A 23032-nucleotide genomic window follows, 5' to 3' on the forward strand; every position below is an offset into this window, starting at 1 on the left:
TTTTGAGGGCTCCTGTTGAGCGACGAGCGCTACCATTACGCCCACAACGCCCACAAGCTTTGCGTATGGTATTCTAATTCTCGACTATTTGTTTGCACTTTTTGTGTCTCAAATCTTGCCTTGTGTTGAACCTCTCCTTTTATTGTTGAGGTAACTCTTAATTAGTCCTTCTCAAAGCTTGCTGTTAGTTGCTGGTGTGAGAATCCCGATTTGCGGCCACTTTGTTTTGTTTTTTTTCGCTCGGTACGTTCTCGTGAAAAGTTCTCCCCGCGTAATTCTCGCACGCCCACACTTAGCATCGCTTTTTCGGCAAAAAAAGTGCGAGGATTATGCGAGTAAATACGGTAACACATTGCCCTCGATACTTCTATGGCCAGGTACCCAGCAAATAGTAACATGCTGGTTGGACATATACGCAGTACACAGGACGGATCACAACTCAATTGTTACTGGATTTCTGAATCTAAAAAGTGATCTTAATGCATTAACGATGCTTAATGAGTCTGTAAATATAATTGATTTTTGTATGTTTGATTTCCGTATATGCTTCACAGCGGACAATAGTGCATAACCCTTAGCCGTAAATATACTTGTTTCCGGGTGTAGTACTCCGGATTCCGAGAAGGATGGTCCGACGGCTGCATAAGCCACCCCTGCATGCAACTTAGAAGCATCGGTATAAAACTCTACGCATGAGTAGTAGGACTGGAGTTGTCGGAAATGCATTTTAACATGTGCTTTTCGCGCATGTTTAGTGATCTCGACAAATGAGGTGTCGCAGTGTATAAGCTGCCACTGCCACGGCGGTAAAAGTTTTGCTGAGGGCGTAGGACAAAGTTCTAGCAGTGAAACACCCATTTCTTCCCTTAAGTTTCTCACACGCAAAGAGAACGGCTTTCTCACTGCGGGTCGATTATGGAAGAGGGTGGCAGCGGTCATATCGTTTATAGTTGAATAAGAAGGATGCTTGATGTTTGCACGTACCTTTATAAAATATGTGAAACTGCTATAGGATGGCTGCAGGTGAAGTGACCACTGATTCGACTCTACATAGAGGCTCTGAATCGGACTTGTCCTGAAAGCACCGGTTGCAAGTCGGATGCCCAGATGGTGAACGGGGTCTAGGATTGGTAGTGGCATTACCCCTCGTTTGTTGGAGAAAAGTACACAAGTACTTTTCTTGGTGTTTATTATAAAACCATTCTCGTCCGCCCATTTAGACAATTTATTCATTCCAAGCTGCACTTGTCGTTCGCAGATAGACATATTGCATGATTTAAAACTCATCTGCACATCATCAACATACACGGAATAAAACATCGCGCTTGGAATGACTGACTGCAGGGAGTTCATTTTTACAAGAAAGAGTCTGCAACTAAGCACGCCCCCTTGCGGGACACCAGTCTCTTGGGTAAATTCTCTGGAGAGAGCATTTCCCACTTTTACGCGAAAGGTTCGGTTAGAAAGATAACTTTTAATTGTGTTTGGCATGTTCCCATGGATGCCCATGGCGGCAAGATCGCGTAGAATCCCGAATCGCCATGTAGTATCGTACGCTTTTTCGAAGTCTAGGAATACCGAAAGTACAAACTGCCTAAGAATAAATGCATCTCTGATGTATGTCTCTATGCGAACAAGGTGGTCTATTGTCAACCTCCCCTCTCTGAAACCACACTGAAGGGGGTCCAGTATACTGTTACTTTCTAGAAAGTGGATTAAGTGCCAGTTTATCATTTTCTCATATAGTTTGCATACGCAGCTTGTTAACGCTATTGGCCTGTAGCTGGTGGCCACGAACGGGTCTTTGCCTTGTTTAAGCACCGGGATGACTATCGCTTCTTTCCAAGACAATGGAATATACCCAGCTTCCCACATGGTATTGAAGAGGGTTAGGGGTGTTTTTAGTGCTTCGGGGTGAAGGTACTTGATCATTTCATACAGTATACGATCGCCACCTGGCGCCGAGTTGTTGCAGTACACAAGAGATGCCTTAAGTTCAGCAAATGAAAATGGGCACTTGTAAGTCTCCCTGGACGGACGTTTACATTTAAGGGGTTGCCGCTCTTCGCGTTCTTTAAATCTTAAGAACGTTTCTCTATAGTGTGATGCACTTGAGACATATTCAAAGTGTTCACCCAGGCAGTCTGCCTGCTCCTCCAGGCTCTCCCCTCGGCTACTTACCAAGGGTAGGGGGTGCGACTCCCGACCCATTAACTTGTTTACCCTATTCCAAACCTTCGTTTCGTCGGTGTAAGAATTTATACCAGAGATGTACCTGTTCCAACTTTCTTTCTTTGCAAGACGACGCATTTTTCTGGCTTGGGACTTTACTTGTTTGAAATGGGCGAGGTTTTCAGCCGTTGGGTAATTTCCAAGTAGTCTCCAAGCTTTATTTTGTCTATTGCGCGCTTTTCGACAATCGTCGTTCCACCATGGTATGCGACGCTTAATACATTTCACTGCAGCGTCAATAATAAAACCTGTTAGGTATGCTACAGCATCGTCTATATTAAAATCAGCAATGTCATCTTTGTCTAAAAATGTAATTTCTCGGAACAGTTCCCAGTTGGCTGACTTAGTGTTCCAACGAGGAAAGTCAGGCGAGGATGTATCTTCTTTTGTTAACTTCAACATAATCGGGAAGTGGTCACTCCCGAAGGGGTTCTTGAGAACGAACCACTCCACATATGGAATTAATGTATTCGAGACAATACTCAGGTCTATAGAAGAGTATGTGTTGTGTGTAGTGCTATAATATGTTGGTTCTTTTTTGTTTAGTAAACATGCACCTGACGAAAACAGAACGTGTTCTATTAGGCGTCCTCGCGCATCTAAACGGGAGTGGCCCCATAGGGGATTATGTGCATTTAGATCCCCAACGACTATATATGGCGGAGGAAGTTCATCAATGAAGCTTTGAAATTTTGTCTTCGAAAGTTGACAGCAAGGAGGAATCTAAATTGAGGTGATTGTTAGTAGCTTCCCGAACAGCACTGCTCAGACAGCAACTGCCTCAAGAGAAATTCGGAGGTTTAATTGCTTACAGGCAACAACTTTATCAACTATTATAGCGACATCGCCCGACGAAGCGGCAGCGTAGTCACGGTCTTTGCGGAAGATGGCATACTGTTTTAGACAGTTTGTTTGTGTGGACTTGAGATGTGTTTCCTGAACACAAAGCAACTTTGGAGTATGTTTATTAAGAAGTTCTCTAATATCATCGAGGTTATAGAGAAGTCCTCTCACATTCCACTGTACTATCTGTGTGTCCATTTTAGATGTGTTTTGTGCTGTGTGCTCAAGAATGAAAAGTTAGCTCACGGACCCTTTCCAGGGGCCGTGACACGCGATTTTTCTTTTTTGCATTGGTCGACGGAGTTGCGCCGAACCTTAGGCGCTTGCTGCGCCCTCACGGTCGGTGTTGTGTCCATCGCCTCTTGCGAGGCGCTGGACACGCGCTCTTGCGAGCGCTGCGTTTGTTTTGAGGGCCTTGCCTCAAAAGACGAGACCTTCGCGGACCCCAGCTCGGAGGTTGGTGGATCTTTCTTGGATGGCGGAGCAGCACTGGCTGCAACCGCCGAGGGGGCGGATGGCGTCACAGCTGGCTCACTACGCGTGTGCCAGACAGCCGCCGGGGGCCGTCGTGGCGCTGCCCCCTGACGCGCCACTTCGGCAAAGCTAGTTTCTGGTAGGTAGGACACCTGCCTTCGTGCCTCCCTAAATGAAATGTTTTGTTCTACTTTAATTGTAACAATTTCCTTTTCTTTTTTCCAGCATGGGCATGATCGTGAGTATGCGGCATGCTCCCCATTACAGTTCGCACAGTGAAGAGTTTTCACAGGCATCAGATGTGTGTTCTTCAGCACTGCATTTGGCGCAAGTTAGGTGGCCTCGGCAGTTCTGTGAACTGTGGTCCAACCGCTGACATTTGAAACATCGCTGAGAGTTTGGTATATATGGTCTCACTCGAAGCTTGATGTACCCAGCCTCAACAGAGTCAGGCAGTACACTTCAATTGAAAGTATCAGGTGCTTAGTCTGAACTTCTTTGCCATCACGCCTCATCCTAATTCGTTTCATGTTGATGACATTCTGTTCGCTAAAACCCTCCAGGAGTTCAGCCTCCGTCAGCCCTAACAGGTCATCATCTGAAACAACGCCACAAGTGGTGTTCATGGTTCGGTGTGGAGTTACTATTAATTTAGTATCTCCGAATTTCATTAGATTAGGCAGTCTCTCATTGTTTCTGGTCGCGGAGCTCCAACGGGAGGTCACCACTTGCCATTCTCGATGCTTTATATCCTGGACCAAAGATTTCTGTCAAAGACTTTGAAACTAGAAAAGGTGAAAGTGTTCGCACTGGTTTGCCGGGTGTGTCAGCGTGGATAACGTGGAATCGGGGAAAAAATACTTTCTGGTGACCAAAAAACTGGAAGACTTCATCGGTGCGCCCTCTTTTCTGAGGGCGATCAGGGAGTGGGGGGAAGGAACTAGCCATATGTAAATGTTTACTTTCGGCAGCGGCGCCAGCCACCCACCATGGAGTCCTACAAGGGGACGCTGCAGGGTCTGTAAGTACAGGCACTGCAGACGCCAGCTGTACGCCGCCACTATAACCGAATATGGTGTATCCAAGGTCGGATAGCCACACAGGGTTAACCCTTGCCGCCAGGAAACACGGAAGTCAATGGAAGTGAGTAGAGGACAAGAAAAGGCGACTGCCGATTCCCCCCTGGCGGGTCAAAATAGTTCAACACACTTGATCTGACATCAGGCTACTGGCAAGAGGGTATCAAGGAGGAAGATAAGCAAAAGACCGCATTTGGCTGTGGACCCGGCCACTACGAATGTTGATCAACGTTGTCCCGTTCGGCCAGTGCGATGCCCCGGCCACATACCAGAGAATGATTAACAAAGTCCTTAGCGGCCTCCTCTGGAGGGTTTCTTTGGCTTACTTCGACGACATTGTAATTTTCTCCAAAACCATAACAACTCATTTGGGAAGATTTGGAAAGTGTTTTTTCAGAGTTGGACTCTGCAAACTTGCGACTGAAGCCCGAAAAATGTCGCTTTGCCCATCAGGAAATTAAATATCTCGGACACATACTCACAGGTGAAAGCATTTGGCCAGACCCAGATAAAGTAGCAGCCATCAAAAAATGCTCCAAGCCACGAAATAAGAAGGGTGTGCAAAGTTTTCTCGGAATTTGTAACTACTATCGGCGTTTCATCAAGGATTTTTCTCAGATTTCTCGGCCTCTGATAAACTTAACTAAAAAGGATGTTCCTTTCGTCTGGGATGCGGCTTGCGAAGCGGGGATGCAATCCCTCAAAGAGAAGCTGATCACAGCCCCAGTTTTGCGTCAGTTTGAGCCGGGAAAGCCAATAGAGGTGCACACTGATGCCTGCGATTACGGCATTGGCGCTGTCCTTGTTGGAAAAATCAGAGCTCAAGAACAAGTCATCGCCTATTCCAGTCGCCACCTTAACAAGGCTGAGATGAACTACAGCATGACTAAAAAAGGAATGCCTCGCCATCGTGTACGCCTGCGGACGGTTTCGGCCGTACATCTTTGGCGCTAAATTCACTGTCATAACTGACCAAGCGAGCCTGGCTTGGCTGATGAAAGTAAGGAATCCAAACGGTCGTCTCATGCGCTGGTCACTATTGCTTCAGGAATTCAACATAACTTTGCGACACCGCCCTGGCCTCAAGAATGGAAATGCCGACACGCTGTCCCGCCTTCCTCACGATCCCGCGCCGGTAAGCGAAGAAAACCCTTTACCGTTGCTGGTCCCAGATCAGGTGGATGTTGGGAAAAAGCAGAGGGCAGACCCTTGGATGAGACATTGTACAGCACCTCGAGCACCCGGATGCCCCCGTTGTCAGGAAAACTAAAAGAATGCCACGGAGCTTCCGGTTGATCGACGGTGTACTGTATCGAAGGGCGAAAGGCTTCCAGGAAGATCGTGCGGCGCTCGTGGTCCCTAAGTGCTTGAGATCCGAGATTTTAAGACACTGCCATGACGACCCTACGGCAGACCACTTGGGTGTTAAGCGCACATGGAAAAAAGTGCGTTGCCGCTATTTCTGGCCGAAGATGTTCTCGTGCGTTAGCAAGTATGTACTCTCCTGCCCTGACTGCCAGACGCGAAAGCAACCGCCTGGAAGGCCGGCCGGTTTTCTCCGACCGATCCCGCCTGCAGGTCGACCCTTTCAACAGGTGGGCATAGACTTTATTGGACCTTTCTCTAAGTCCAAATCAGGGAACCGCTACATTGTCGTGATTACCGACTACTACGCGGAGTGGGTCAAGGCTGTCGCATGTCAGGCGGCCACTGCCGCAAAGGCAGAAAGGGCGTTCGCCGAACAGGTCATGTTGCATCATGGCGCACCGGAGAAAGTGATAAGTGATCATGGAGAACATTTTGTCACCAACTTGACCGAGGAAATTTTCCAGCTCATGGGTAGTGAACATGTCACTACAACAGCATACCACCCACAGGCCAACGGCTTGTGCGAGCGTTTTAACAGCACGTTAGCTGACATGCTCAGCATGTACATCTTCTCGCACCACCGCGACTGGGATGAATTTTTGCCGTACGTCCTCTTTGCGTATAATTCTTCCACTCACGAAACGACCGGATTCATGCCCTTCTTTCTGCTTCACGGACATGAGCCCGACATTACTTGTAGATGTTGGGTAGGGCGCACAACGTGGATTCGACTACACCCTGGATGCTATCAAAGTGGCTCGACGACTCCGGCAGGCTCGAAGACTGGTAAAAGAACAGGAAAGGCGTCAGCAGGAGAAGAAAACAAACGCAGCTATGATGCTAAACGACGAAGTGTTGTTTACCACGAGGGCGACTTGGTGTACTTGTGGACTCCCCCCCCGGGCTAAAGGGAAGACAACCAAGTTTCTTCACAGATACCACGGACCTTTCCGTCTCGTGCGCCGGGTAGCCACGAATAACTAGGAGGTGGTAGACCAAACTGGAATAAAACGTGACAATGTTAATGTGAAGCGTTTAAAACCCTGCCACATCTGATGCTGACGACGCAGACAACGAATCTGGTGATAATCAGGAGGTGCGTGATTGAAGTGGTGATGTGCGCGAGTGCAGTGAGAGAAGTGATGTCTGCGAACAACATCGAGGTGTTCACGTGCGGGAGTGCAGTGGGAACTGTGATGAACCGGGATTGCATACGCATTTTGTGCGCGAGTGCAGTTCGCGAGTGGGTCAAGAACTCCGTTCGCGACATGGTGTGCGCAGGACAGAGACCAGCGTTCTAGTACGGCAGTGCGAAGGCTACGACACTGATACTGAACTTTACTCCGACTGGAAGACATTTCCAGGTGGTAACAACGCACAACAGAATGTCGGCGCTTACGACACGGACACCATGTTGTATTACAGTGCCGACGAGTGAACTTTGTATATTTCTGTTCCCGAAGATTTTGTTTCGTTTTTTTCATCTGTGGTTTTAAATATGTAATTGTTTTAAGCTTTTCACCTTTTAGACACATGTATAAGCACCTCACGCACTTGTTGAATGTAAAACCTTTTTGTGAATTTAGTTTATTTGTTTTCACGTTTGGTAAATAAAACGAGTGGGTCACTCTTTTTCGTAGGGAAGGGGGGGGGTCGCGAAGGCAATGTTTCGCGGAAAGCTTTTTCTTTTGCAGCTACAGTGGGAGTTCGTTCCTTGCCAGACGCCCTTGTTAGCGGCACCATTTAACGACTTGTCTCTGGAAGGGCGCCTCGAGGAAGAATGAGAGTTTGAACTGAAAGGGCTGCATTTGGTCAGTCACTGTGCGCTTCCCACCAAAGCAGGCACCGCACCGCGATTTTGACCAGACTGCAGAAATTAGGTGCCTTTCTCCTTCTAACCACTGAGCCCCCCCCCCCCCCCACGCTTGAAACGAACGAGTCGCCGCTTCGGTCCTCCGGGGAAAAAGAAAAAGAGGACCGAAATTCGAGCAATTGTTAGCGCGTCAAGACCGTTTCAGAGAATGCGCCCGTTTCCGGAAGCTGCCACAGTTTTGTTGCGAGGCAGGCTTCAGGCGACCACGAAAACTCACGTTGGATTGGTTATCCTCGGCTTGCCTGATTGGTCCGCGCACCCGTGGATGCTAAAAAACCCTATTTAAGCAGCGACTCGGGCCCTTTTTGGGGTGAGTGGAGTCGGGGTCAACAGCGCATCTCACCACCGGAGACCAGTCATGCATGCCGAGGGGTATGCCACCATTTTTCATGTTTTGTATTTGTGACCTATTGCATTATGTCAATTATAAAAGTGTTAGATAAATAAAACCCTAATGAGTGCCCCCGAAGTCATCGTGCCGACTTGTCATCGCTTGCCTGTGCGGAATCGCTCCCATGCTTCTTTTCCTCGACGGTCTTCAGATTCGTCTAGCTTAAACAACCCCGAAGTTTCGCTACAATAGTATAGTCAGTGCTCTGCAAGTCAAGCTTAGACGGGCAACTAAATTGCACTGAGAAATAAGAAGTGAGGCTGAAATGTGCTGCAGCGCATGCCGCTCATTTCTGAACTTAAACACAGTACCGATTTTGTTGAGGAAACAAGTTCATGTCGGTACATTCTTTTTTCTTCTTTTTCATTCAGGTAAGTAATAACTTTCATTGAATTTAGTGCTACCTATTTCCCAACAAGGTCACGGCTCATTCGTTTCCTGAACAGTGCACGAAGCATTAGAAAGTCATTGCAGAACAAAAATAAATAACCAGCAGCTAAGTCCCAAAAAGCTGCAATATGCGACTGGTTTCGTTTTCACGACCAACAAAACATGGCAGATCAAGCTTATGAGATTGACGACAGACGGCGCTGTACATTTTCAATATCTTGTATTAGTACGGACCCTAGCTTACTTAAGGGTGGTTTGCTTGGCATGCTTCTTCCCAAAGTAAGCACCGATAGCTGACAAGCAGCCAAACAAATTTCGGACAAGCCTCCCGCTCAAAATAGACTTGGAAAAGTCCAACAGTCACTTCAGCTGCACTGTCTGGTAGCACCACTGCATTGGCAATGATGCCATCACAATCATCCCTGGAGGAGGGTTGATCATCTGCTTGAACTTGAGCATTCACTTCCTTAAAGGTCTGGCGTGTGAAATGGACAGACGGCATGGCCTGATCGAATAGGCCATTAGCATTAGCAAGGCTTCCCTTTTCATGAGGTACTGGTTCTCGTGCTTGAAAGCTCACATGGTGGAAGCATCTCTGTTGCCTGGACTTGCTTCCAGGCACGAGCCAGATTTTTAATAGCTGATAATAAATCTACATTGCAGCACTTGTCAGCGTCTGCACAAACATCATTCGGTGGAGCGTCTGTGTGCTGGAATGAATATTCATGTTCTGAATTACCACTTGATCTATATGCTAGATTACTGCAGCTCCGTTGCCTGGCAAAAACTCGCGAAAGACGTACCTAAGTCCTTCAACCTGGCCATGGACAGGTTAACATCTACGATAACAACCTCCCTGCCTTGCCTTGTAAATCTTCCTCTTGTAACAAGTTTTTGAAAATGGCCACGGTACTCCTTGCTCTTCCATTAACATTGTACGTAGTGAGAAAGTGTCGACAGCTCTTGAAACTACGCGAGTGGTTTGACTTTCCCATTACTAATAGCTTCAATTTCTCATCACCCGCCATGTGAGCCCATCCAGCACAGTAATGCGATCCTTACAGGGTTTTCCAACGCAGCAGGCTTCATCTTTAAAGGCGAGAGCCTTTGATGACAGAGGCACCTAATAAAAAAGGCCCATCTATTTTACATTAAAAATGTCTCACAGTTTACAGTTCTAAACAATTTCCTTAACAAGCTGCCCCTTTTGCCAGTCACTGCTAACGTCTCTACTGACTGCTGCACTCACACTAGATATTGCTTCGAAAACAAGACCATGTCGTTTCTTGAAACAGCTGAGCCATCTGTCGCCTAAAAAGTTTTCAACCCCCCTTTGCAGGCCAATCTTTCGTGCCTTCTGCTCCAGAATGGGTCCGCTTATTGGGAATTTTGAATTCCGCACTCGTCTGAACCAAACAAAAACTCCTTTTTTAGTTATTTATAAAGTGTGAGCCAATCATGCGTTCTTTCTTGAGCCCACGAAGAGCAATTCCTGAAACGAAAAAGGCCCAAGTCACAGTTGGGATCTTCGAGAAGCAATGCCGAAATCTTCGCTTCTAGTGTGAAATTTCCCCTGTTGTGTGAAGGCTGACCGTACAGAGTTCTAGAGTTCTAAGTCCTGTAACATGTCACGAGACTGATTCATCCACAATCATGTCTGCCTTGAGTACAGCTTCAGAGATTATAATCCTATTCTTGTTCTGCAAGATCCGCAACAGTGTCGATTTTGAGATGAACTTTTTCGCCACATTTGTCTTGGACAGGCTGCTTCGATCAAGCTGATTAAGAATTTCAAGCTTCTTTCAAGTAAGAGTGCCTGATGCGTTTACTTCTTCATGCTCTTCATCCTGATATTATATGCTGGGTTTAATGTCTCAAAACCACCACATGACTATGAGAGACGCCGTAGTGAAGAGCTCCGGAAATTTCGACTACCTGGGGTTTTTTAATGTGCACCCAAATCTGAGCACACAGGGCTACAGCATTTTTACCTCCATCGAAAATTTAGCCGCCACAGCCAGGATTTGATCCCGCGACCTGCGGGTCAGCAACCGAGTACCTTAACCCCTAAACCCCCCCGCTGCGGCGGGTCATGCTCTCTATCCTGCCGGAATATCCACACATAGTCACGAAAATAGGCCTGACACAGCTATAACATCTTCTGCTGTAGCACAAGCCAGTGCAGCTATTATTTGACTTCTCAGCACGAAAATTTCAGACAATGAACACAATAGATGAGGACGAGCTCTTGTGTTCGTTGTCTGAAATTTTCGCACGGAGAAGATTAATAATAGATTACCAACTAGCCCAATCCCACACTTTACTACACTGTAGCTACTGAATTGGCTTGTCTGGGTATGGCATTGACCAAGACTACTTTTAGAGTCTGTGCTGCGTTAAGTGTTTGCACCATTTAACCGGAAGAGACCAATGAAGTAGTGTTTCAATTAACCAAAAAACTTTACTGTGCCGATCACATAAATCTAGCCAAGGTATCCTGATCTCTGAGGACAGTGCAGCTGTGGCCGACTGGGCTGGCCCTACGCCACCTCCCGACGCCGGTCCCAGACGACGACAGCGTAGCTCTGGCCGACTAGATTAGCCCTATGCCATCTCCTGACGCCGACAAGAGCTCTCGTCGAGTGGTGCCCTGTTCTCGGACTCCTGTGACCGTATTCATCTTTCCTATATTTTCTTTACTTCCGTCGCTCGCTGTCCCTGCGCCTCGCTCTCTCCTTCCTCTCTCTCTATATCTACCTTTTAATCCTATCCTTTCAAACCCTCCTTACTCCCATCCCTTGTGAGCTACTGTTGAGGTGTCGCACCAGATGCAGACAGTTACGGGGCTCACTTTTCTCTTCTTTTCCCTTTAAGAACCATATAAGAATTCTATAGTTTCGCTTATTAGTAGTCCACCGTATTTGAACAGAACGGTGGGATCTGTATAGACAGTGAAGTTCCACAAGCGTTTAAGGCAAAGTAAGGCAACTCTTTAAAAAAAACAAATCACTTTTTTTTCCTTTGCAATTTGGAAAACGTGTCCCTTCATAAAGTTATGAAGCGTGGAAACTTGGGCAAGTTGGTAGGACATCACTGAATGTAGGAACAGCGCAACCTAGAAGTAATTACTGCGTATCTACGAAAGCGAAAGATATAGCACCTCTTAAGGGCTGATTACTTGAACGGCCTGATTTCTGCTGTTGCGGAAAAACTTTTGAAGCAAATTAAAAATCAAATCGTGCGGAATGATATACATGGGACAAACCGGAAGGTGCCTCAATGACCGTTTAAGAGAGCACAATAATAATGTGTACAATGGTGTTCAAGAACACTTCATAATCTACTGCAGAGACTGCGGCTGCGTGCCCCTCTTTGAGGGTTGCGAGGTATTAGGCAAGCAGAACTCGCAGGCCATGCATCAGATAATTGAAGCCAATCAAATAAACAAGTTTCACGGTAAATGTGTAAGTTGCCCATGGGTAGCGTTGTTGCAAAAACAGATTGTGTATCTCGACCTTTTTCAAGCTACATGTGTAGTTGTTTTTAGCTCATTCAACAAGAGACAAGAGTTTTGCCGACATTGTATCACAGTGGTTGTTCCTGCACCCTTCTACGCATGCCCAATTTTCTACTTTTTTCACCTATATATGTACGCCACTCGATAATTAAATCTTTGTTGAAAGCCAGCGCTCTTTTCTATCCTTGTTTTTGCGCTTCCGTAGTTACGCAGTAACTACTTCCAGGTTGCGCTGTTCCTACATTCAGTTGTGCCCCTTCACATTAGTACTCGTACAAACTATTCTTACAGCGAAAGCTGTTATCATATCATAATGGCAGTGGGGTAGCTGTCTGCCACCGTTACTGCTGCCACCTGTAACTACCTATCGCAGAAAATAAGAAAAAAGTCATACAAGAAAAAAAATTTATAGGAATGTCGGTCACTTTTACCAACTATTATAATCAACAAAGCATGAGCACCTCTAACTGTAGGTAAGGTTCCGTGCCCTTAAGCTCGCTTTTCATGGTCAAACGATTGCATCGAAATGAATGGCAGATACCACTACAGGTTCTTTGTTTCGACTCTACTCCCCTAGCCATTGATAAGCAGCCAATCAATTCTCCCAGCCATGGCTCTTGTGACAGTATAGGTGCTTGAGCCACAACATATATTAGAGTAAAAGTTGTAATGAGATGTCAAGAGCCTATTTTGGCGAAGTAGCCACTCGATACCAGCGCTACTGCTGTGAGTGTCTGTAACCACTCTTGCCCGAGGTTAAAGAAAAAAATGAAGTCAGAAAAAATTCTAGAAATGCACAGTGTTTGAATTTGAGCCCTCTATGTGGCATTTGAGCCATATACCACAAAGCCATGCTGGAAATCAAAACTCCTTCACTAAAACGCCCTTTACAAAAGTCATGTCTGGCAGCCAATCGTGTTATACTATCATGTAATACTGACTCATAGCGAATTTAAAAACATTGAGGAGTCTCAATGAAAATTACGATGCTCTATAGCATGGTGGGTACCTTGCATGGGTACTGTTACGCATTCGGCGGCCGGAAGACGGCAGGCCCAGGAAACGGATGACTCAAGCAGTGCCAGGAAGATAAATCCCGCTTTATTCAGTTTGCGACGAGTTTTTAAGCGCTACGCGGCTAATCAGATGTTGGCGAGAAAGCAAAGAAAACAAAATAGCACATCAAACGGGGCAATCTTATCGGAAAGCCCCAACATAGAAAGGAGGGCGAGCACTTCGTATGTTACAGTACTTCCTCTAATTGCCCCAAGAGATCTACAACGAACTCTCAAAACATCTCTCTTCCACGTTTCGCTGCGATTATGCTGCATGCTCTGCCCAGGCCTGGCGAATGGAAGCCAGCATTGAATGAGGCAGGAGTAAGCGACAGCGAAGATTTATTTACACATGCACACCAAAAGATGTGTCATCGTTTGACTGAAACGTGGCTTCCATAAAAAAGTTTGTCAGCCAGCCGCGCGTTCCGCCACTGAGTGTCATGCAGAGTAGCTGGCCAGTGGGGCAGGACTGGTCGACAGCCTGCTAACCAAAAGTAAGCTTGAGCGCTTTGCAGCGCCATTGTTCAGCGCCGCAGGGGACGCAGACAAGTGCACATAAATTTTAGAGGGAGAGATACAGGTGTTGTTGAAGGGGAGGAAGAAAAAAGCTCCTGCTGAATGCCTTATTTCTACTGAACGTGACAGCATGCTTCCCCCTTCCTGGATGGGCCAGCGAAAGTTAGAGTGTTTGACCTCCGAAGCGTTCTTTTATTCCTGACTTAGTGGCGGCGCCTGGTGTCGTTTTCGGCATTACCGGCAAGATGGAACCACCAACTTAAGTAAAAGCGTACATTGTATCGTGGTGTGTCCTTGGCCTGTCACGAATAGCTTAACGACAGAATACAAGACTCACCTTACCTTGACCCATGCTCGAGATGGGCATGAGTCAAAGAAATTAACGTGCACCGATTGTTGTGCACTGTGTTCTTTCAGAAATGAGGCTTCCCCAGGAGGTGCTGATACAATGGCCGGCCAATAGGGATAGCCTTCCAGTTTGGCCCAAATAAGGTCATGAAGACGGTAAGGACAGGACACTCCTGCATCGCAAAGTCAGCAAAAAGCATATCCGTGCACCTGCTTCATAGTGCATAACTTAAGCACAATGGCAAAATTGTACCTCACACTTTTTTAATTTAGTTGATATAAAGTTTCCATTTTCTGATGAAAAGGTAGAACGCAAGTTGAACCATTATTGCAGCCTTGTCCTAGCATGTGAAGCATAACTGAAGAAAGCTATGACTCTTTGTAATATAAGTCAAGCTACTTTCTATGAATGCATTCTTGAATGTCCCCGTGTTTTTTCCCTACTCTAAAACATATAAATCCGGGTACAGTCAACCCTACCATACATGTTCCAGCAAGGTGTATAAAAGAAATATAGTAGTCGAAAATGGAAGAGCTAAGAAACAGAAAAAATTGATGAACGGTAGACTTAGTGAAATTCACACTATTTTACATCAAAGCTATGACATGAGAAAAAAAAAAAAGAAAAACATGTGGTATTGGCTCATCCATCTTTTCCATGGGCAATCAGCATTGAGCGAGCAATCGCAGAGTTAGAGGTAGCTGGCACAAATAGCAGGTAGCTTGTAGCTGGTACAAATTGACGACATGAGACTGGCTTTTTTGTACTAGTTATACTCCTGCACTGCCACACAGCTCTGTTATATTTTGTGACCTTTTGTGTCACATCAATTTTTTTTTTCTTTTTTTCCCAAAGTTTTTTATTTTTCACCAAAACAAATACAATGGCGAAAAATGGGGATACGGCAAAAAAAGCTGCAGTTATTGCAGCTTGACTCAGCACCGTCCACCCTACATCAGCAATGAAAGAGTGAAAAACGAAATACAATAAAAATGAAAAAAAAAACAAATAATATAAGCAGGAAACAATTCAAGCAGAAGACAAAGTAAATGACAGGCCAAGGTATACAAACAAAAAGGAATATTTCATAAAGACATGAGCACAGTAATTCGCAAAGTATGTATCATCGCTTTCGTACATAGTAAAGGTACACAATGAGCGAAAGCGATGATACATACTTTGCGAAATGCACCAGAGTGACATGTTACCTGTCAATGCCACCGGATGGAGCCGCATCTCTATTGATATCTGCTTTTAAATTAGCTAACCAAGCGTGACCCTTGTGTAATGCCCCTATGTATCATGCAATCAACCCTCACTTAATATGTGATGCAATAAACTTCAGGAAACACAATCGAATGCTCCATCTTGTGTCGTCTCCATGTACTCTCCCGTTGCTAGGCCTTTCCGCCGATTAGCTGCAAGCTATGCCGCGCTGCTGGAGATATAACATTTTCCCCACGACCTTTCTTGCATTTCTTCTACATAAATATGGTGCCTATACAGCCGGTGAAATTGTTTACTCTAGCAATCGAGATGGCATTCTAATTATAATTGTTGGTGTTTAACGTTCCGAAGCCATCCTATGAATTGTACAGATAGGTTTGCACACAGCTTACCCTGCAAGCAGGGCCTGGTTGAGATGCAACATTCTATGACCATTGCACACACTGATGATATGGCAGAGTTAACCAACATAGCAAAGAAAGGACACTCAAGGAAAGCTAACATAAGTTCATTACCCAAAGGTGTGCAACAATCACCGGATTGCAGGCCATACAAGGTGGCTTCGCAAATCAATTGATGAACAAATCCTGACTGCACTACAATGAGCAAGAGTACTTTTGTATTGGTAAAAGTGAGGCACTTTTGCCAATTGTGGGAATCGAACATGCCCTCTCCTTTGGCGCCTCGTTCCTCAGCTAGCAAATGTGCTCTGGCACATCAGCGACATGGCCTGCACTGGCCTTCAGCACTGGCACTGGCGTTCATCAGGGACATGGCCACCGTGGCGGTTAGCCGCCAGGCCTTTTTGTCTGGTGCAAGACTGTGGGAATCGAGAGCGCCCTCCTACCTGGCGCCTCATTCCCCAGCTGCCGCACGCACGCCACCAGCGTAGCCCGGGCGCGCATAAGCACCGGCATCCGCCAAGAGGCTGCCAGGGCGCCTCTTGGTCTGGGCCAGTCAATTGTCGGCTTCTTCACGCGCTGGCATGTCCTTGCACGCTACGCTGGTGCTCTGCGCGGGCCTACATCACAACGTAGCGCCATTTCCCACTTGGCGCGCGTGACATCCTCTCCTACGAGCTGTGTTGCGCCCGGCGATTCACTTGTCGCGGCAGATCCTGTCAGGCCTCCACGAGAGGTTGACGCGCTACTCAGCAGGCGGCTTCTCGTGCGTGCGTACGACTTCGGCCTTTGTGCGGGAGTCGTAGCGCCCTAGGCAAGCGCACTCGCTCGGTCTTGCGGAGTTCCCTATACGGCCTGCAAGCCCGTGAGTGTCGCACTGTGCTGCACCTTGGGTTAATAAACCCGTTTTTGTTGTTAGCCTGCCTCGTGCGTGGTTTCTGCGCCGTGCCGGAAAAATCGACGAACCCGGCCGCAGCGTCTTCGCACGCAGCGGAGGCGGTGGACGTTGCATCCCTACACGGTTGCGCTTAGTAGGTAAGCCTTGTGCAAACCTATCACCACAAGACATGCATCGGTATTCTCTGCACAAAAACACATGTCCAAGCTTGCCCGGCGAACGTTCTCACCTCACGTCATCATCATCATCATCATCAGCCTGACTACGTCCACTGCAGGACAAAGGCCTCTCCCATGTTCCGCAAGTTGACCCGGTCCTGTGCTTGATGCTGCCAATTTATACCCGCAAACTTCTTAATCTCATCTGCCCACCTAACCTTCTGTCTCCCCCTAACCCGCTTCCCTTCTCTGGGAATCCAGTTAGTTACCCTTAATGACCAGCGGTTATCCTGTCTACGCGCTACATGCCCGGCCCATGTCTATTTCCTCTTCTTTATTTCAACTATGATATCTTTAACCCCCATTTGTCCCCTAATCCACTCTGCTCTCTTCTTGTCTCTTAAGGTTACACCTACCATTTTTCTTTCCATTGCTCGCTGCGTCGTCCTCATTTTAAGCTGAACCCTCTTTGTAAGTCTCCAGGTTTCTGCTCCGTAGCTAAGTACCGGCAAGATACAGCTGTTATATACCTTCCTCTTGAGGGATAGTGGCAATCTACCTGTCATAATTTGAGAGTGCTTGCCGAATGTGCTCCACCCCATTCTTATTCTTCTAGTTACTTCAATCTCGTGGTTAGGCTCTGCGGTTATTACCTGCCCTAACTAGACACCTCACGTCATACTAGCCCACATAAATGAGCTTGGCCTACCCTTGCTGGCTGCCAGTGACAACCCTCCTCCCCTAATAGCATGCTTTCACCCAGCGCTCGTGTGCTGTAGTAGATGCTGACCGACCTGCTCTACCAGGTGGCTTCTCATCCATGCGCTCAGCTGCTGACATCGTGCCTCAGTTTGCCTTCTGTAGTTTGCCTGGCAACCCGTGACTGCCGCACTGTGCTATACCATGTTTGTTAACGAGCTGCCCTAAGTGCTGTTCCTGCTCCATGTTGATGCACCCAGCCATAGCGTCTTTGTGTGCAAATGTGATAGAGAACATCTCGTACCTTCCCGGCCGCTTTACATGGTAAGCTTCTCTAGCAAACCAATCTCGACAGAATACAATATAAAAATTCCTGTGACACAATAGAAGCTGCTGCCATAGGTGCTGCTGGCATAGCTAGACCATGGTGGGATGAGGAAGTTAAGAGAGCCATAGCAAAACGTCAGGAAGCCTCTAGGGAACACAGACATGCTAAGCAACGGGGTGAACCGACAGATGATGTTGAAAGAAAACGGGAAATCTTTCTAAGCTCTAGAAGAAAAGCATCCCTCCTGATCAATGAAAAGATTAGAAAAAAGGGTGCTCAATGGCTGGCAGAAGTACATAAAAAGGACAGAAAGGCCGCTGCGAAATTTTGAAACCATCTAAACTCCCTAAGAAATGATAAAACCTAGAGCAGAGGTTTATAACTACAGCTCAAGGTGCTAGTCTAGAAGGGGACGAACCTATTGAATATATAAGAACAAGGTTGACAAAAAATTTCAGCAAAGAAGTGCCTTATGCACCACAATAGACGAGGATGGATCAAGTGGCACAATGACTCCATTTTCACGAGTGGGAAAGGGCTGAGAAGAGGATTCCAAGTAGTACATCGACAGGCCCAGATGCCATTCCAATTATGCTGATAAAGACATTGGGTCCGAAGTCTAAACAGACTTTGAGAGAGGCAGTGAGCAGAACATTAATCGATGGTGAAGTCCCTGATGGATGGAAACTTAGCAGGATGACCATGATCTATAAAGGAAAGGGGGACAAAGATGACATAAACAACTACCGTCTTATAACAGTGACATCAGTGGTCTACAAGCGGGCGATGCAGATTATCAAGGAAAGACTGCAGGCATGGATAGAGGGGGTGCTGGGGGAACTGCAGAATGGGTTTCGGAAACACAGGAGGTTGGAAGACAATCTGTTCTCACTGACGCAGTGCATCGAAATAGCAGAAAAGGTACTCAGGCCCCTGTGGCTAGCATTTTTGGATATCAAGGGAGCATACGATAGCGTGGTTCAAGAGGACTTGTGGGGAATACTAGACACACTGGGTGTGGAAGATGGAGTCACTAATCTTTCAACGGAAATCTATAAAAGTAACAATGTAGTTATAAAGTGGGAAAAACAGGTATCCAAGCCCAGGGAGGTGAAACGGGGACTTAGGCAGGGGTGTCCACTGTCACCCTTATTATTCATGATGTGCCTACAAGGATTAGAGGCCAGATTAGAAGGAAGTGAACTTGGCTTCAACCTCTCTTTTGTCAAACAAGCAAAACTCATTGATCAGGCACTACCAGCATTTATGTACGCAGATGATATAGTGCTAATGGCGGACAACAAGGAAGATTTGCAGAGATTGATGGACATCTGCGGTAATGAGGGAGATAGGTTAGATTTTAGATTCAGTAAGGAAAAATCAGCAGTCATGATTTTTAATGACAACGAAGGTAGTGAGTTTAGAATACAGGAGGTCATGCTAGAGATAACAGATAAATACAAATATCTGGGCGTATGGATAAGCAATGGGGCCGAGTACTAAGGGAACACGAAATATACGTGACAACTGAAGGTAGCAGGAATGCAGCAGTGATGAAAAATAGGTCACTGTGGAATTATTACAATAGGTATGATGTTGTGAGAGGAATATATGGAAAGGGGTCATGGTTCGGCACTGCGGTCTTGTGCATGAGATCAGAAGTTCAAGCAAGATTAGAAATTAAGCAACGCGAAATAGGTAGGCTTGCTTTAGGAGTTCACAGAAATACACCAAATCAGGGAGTACATGGTGATATGGTATCGACATCATTTGAGGGCCGGGAAACCAGCAGCAAGATAAAAAGATAAAATTTGAGAAGCGATTGAGAGAAATGGGGGACGAGCGTTGGGCTAGGAAGGTTTTCAGCTACTTGTACATGAAGAATGTCGATACAAAATGGAGGAAGCTAACCAGGAAATTTTCTGGTAAATACTTAAAAAACAGCAGGTGGCCAAACCAAAAAAACCATCGCTTAAGAAGAAAGTGAAGGAAACGGAGACTGACATGTGGAGCATTGGCACGATTAAGAAGTCCGCACTAAAGATCTATCGAACTTTTAAGCAGAAAATTGCCAAGGAAAGGATCTATGATAATACTCAGGGTAGTTCTCTACTGTTTGAGGCCAGGATGGGAGTATTGCGAATCAAGACATTTCGGGCCAAATACGAAGGGGTAGACACAGTACGCAGTGTGTGTGGAGAAGAAGAAACTGCCAAACACTTCATAATGTTCTGTAAAGGGCTTCACCCTATAGTTCAGGATGATTGCGCAGAGTTTTTCAAAGCACTGGGGTTTAGGGAGAGGGAGGGCAAAATAGACTTCAAGCGGGTAGACTTAACTAGAAGGAGGTTATCCGATTGGTGGCTAAGGTCAAGGCATGAGTGAAAATTAAACCCTTTACGGCAAAGTACCAATCCTCAACCTCACTATTTAAAGGGGAAAAAAAAGATAAATCTAATGGTTAGTTCACTAAGTATTACAGCTAGGTGCCGTTAGCCGCCGCCGATCTAAAGGGTACAGCCACATCCATCCATCCATGGTGGCTTAGCTAGACCATAAGTGTTACGGCTAGGTGGCATTGGCCACCGCCCGATCTAAAGGGTACAGCCATATAAGCCCATCCATCCATCCACCCATGGTGCTGCAGTTGCGCAAGATTTTCTTTTTTTCTGGTGATGCATCATACATTACAACCACACAATACACTGCAAAAGGATCAATAGATGGGATAATTGGTACTTCATATTTGTTCAGCAAATTGCCAACATGGGAAAAGACATTGGACAAGGACAATGTGCGTTTGTCTGTTCCAGCACTCCCATTTCACTACACACACACAGCTACATGGTGAGACACATTTAGAGCAGACAAAAAGGCCAAGAAAACAGACACAAAAGCCCTACACATTTCTTTGATTTGTCTCTCAGTTCTAATCAGTGTTGTGTCTGCTAAAAAAAAAAACAAGCCCTTAGAATTCTTTCAACATTCAGGATGAAGCATGCCGAAAATTGTGGACAGTAGAAGTGGATAGGACAGCACTTCGCCGTTTTCAGCGAGTTTCATTCAGAATTTTGTAATACGAACATATACCAACTATCCCATCTTGCCCGTAAAATTACCCTCCCTTCGTATAGCGTCTTACAGTCGTGGTCTTAAAGCATGCACGCTTCGTGCTCATCGTGACAAGGTCAAGCTTTTTTTTTTTTTTTTTTCACCGAACTAGACGAAAAGCTATTACGACGCTCTTTCTATATATGATGTTGGTTTCAGCACGGCGGCGAAATGAAAAAGATTACGCGCCATGCGCCTGCGATGAACAGTCCTGTGAATTCCGACAGGCTCTGCTCCGAGAACCGGACAACGTGACTCCGGCGCCGTGAACGATGCTCACGCGCTTTATGCTTGAAAAATGGGCAATAGGCAGAGCTCGACTCGTAAACTGTAGGGGTCCGCCCACCAAATGTCACACAGCCCAGTGTCTCACAGGTAATAATTCGTTACACGTGCTACCTCGTTGCAGCGGGCCCTTCCGGACATCTTGAAGTACCCCGTGTTTGAAACCCGCGAAATCATTCCTTCCCTGTCATCTCATGGCTCATACCCAATGCACAGGATTGGCCGAGTACTTGAATTTTTTTCAGCACTCGTCGTATCAGCGCCGTTTTTCCTTTCTGTCAAGCAACGCATACCCACTTCGCATCCGCAAAGCATGCGCGCACTTAGCTGCACCCCATCTCCGCGTGTTAGCTAGCCACACGCAAGTACGGTATCATTATAAGGAAAGTTTAAATGCAGGTGTCCTCAAGCGGCCCACGTACGCAAACACTTGCGTTTTTTCTCCGTGGGTTCGGCTGGGCGTACAAAGCAACGCAAGCGGCTTGGAGCCCCGGCAGTAAAGCGCTCTTTTCAGCTGTTGATAGAAAAAGAAGTTACCAGTTGCTCCCAGCGACGACCTTTCACCTTCTGCATTCGCCGAAGTACCACTGTCGTGTTTTGGGACCTTGGTGAAGTATGAAAAAAGAGTGTTTTTCGCCATTGAGCACTTGTCGGAGAAGGGCAGTCAGCGTGCCACAATAACGTCGGACCAGGTTCGAACAGAAGCGCCAACACGGAGAAAGACACGGAGGAGAAAGAAAAGCCTGGAAAAGCGCGCAAAACCAGTGTTGCCGTTATGACCTGCTCATACTGCCGTGTGCCTTTCTTCGTTGGTGGATGTACAGTGGAGGCTTCAACAGCGTCTAAACAAGAGTAATCACAGTAGAATTGCAAGTCACCAATCATATTGCAGAAAAAAAAAGACGCTCATTTTTTTTGTTTTGGGAAACTTTGCTTGAGAGCCCCAGAAACTCTCAGCTCAAAACAAGCCTCCAAGATGGCAAGTGCCAGTGCCTCCTTTATAACTTTCAGTGCCCGGTAAAAGCGGAAGAGAACAATCGAACTACTCCGTCGGCGCGAGTGCGGCGCCTCGCCACCAGGTGCCGCTGCCTAAACAGGGTGCCGGAGTTCGCTACGTGCCGCAGCCGCCGTGGTTCTGGCGCCGCACTCAAAATTACACAGATTAAATCCTTAATGTTCTGCGCTCAAACCTCAATATATCGCGGCTGTAATCGCTGAATTATGTTACCGAGTGTTTCAGAGATCTGGTTGCCAGCTTTCACGTACTAGCCGCAAGCGAACAACGCCTCGCTAAATGAATACCAAAAACACGCAGCGTACGCACAGACCTACATGCTTGGACATAATGTACATAAATTTCCAACGTTGACTTGCCATGCATAGCAGCTCTATATTCTGCAAAATGAACCCAATTGATGCGATACGAAAAAAAGAAACATTTATTTGTAAGTACCTCTATTTTCGGTAGCCTCACAGTGTTGCATATTTTCTTGACAGGGGCTTTTTCGCGATGTACTTGAAAGCATCATGCTTGTCACTGACAGTGAATGCATAGTTCACCAGCAGAGGCCGCAAAAACCGAACAGATATCAGCTCCATGAGCTTAGCTCTGTGAGTGTCATCCATCTCCTTGCACTTGAGCAAGTTTGAAGCACACAGTGCTGGTACAGCCTACTTAACCAGGGTAGAAAATGGCTTTTTTTAGAGTCGGATTGTCCTTCAGAGCACGATCCGCAAATGTCCTCAGCACGTCAACTAGTCTGACGGGTTAAGTAGCCCACCTCGGTCCTGGCTGCGAGTGAACTGCAAGATAGGTTGGTTGCTCGCTGGCTTTG

General features: G+C 46.5%; 1 protein-coding gene across 2 annotated transcripts in view; it reads right to left on the reverse strand.

Moving 5' to 3' along the window:
- Nucleotides 1–21960, reverse strand: part of LOC119160937 (DNA mismatch repair protein Msh6) — a 619403-nt gene extending 597443 nt beyond the window's left edge. Inside the window, exons 1-2 of one of the 2 annotated variants that reach the window (XM_075880344.1) lie at nt 21735–21960; nt 14079–14262 (exon numbers count right to left, since the gene is read on the reverse strand). In XM_075880344.1, the coding sequence (XP_075736459.1) occupies nt 14079–14262; nt 21735–21837 (287 nt within the window). In that variant the 5' untranslated portion in view covers nt 21838–21960. The remainder of the gene's footprint in view (nt 1–14078; nt 14263–21734) is intronic. The other variant, XM_037413220.2, reaches the window with a different exon arrangement.
- Between the last annotated feature and the right edge of the window lie 1072 nt (nt 21961–23032).

The sequence above is a fragment of the Rhipicephalus microplus genome, chromosome X (assembly GCF_043290135.1).
Source record: "Rhipicephalus microplus isolate Deutch F79 chromosome X, USDA_Rmic, whole genome shotgun sequence".
Classification (NCBI taxonomy): Eukaryota; Metazoa; Arthropoda; class Arachnida; order Ixodida; family Ixodidae; genus Rhipicephalus; species Rhipicephalus microplus.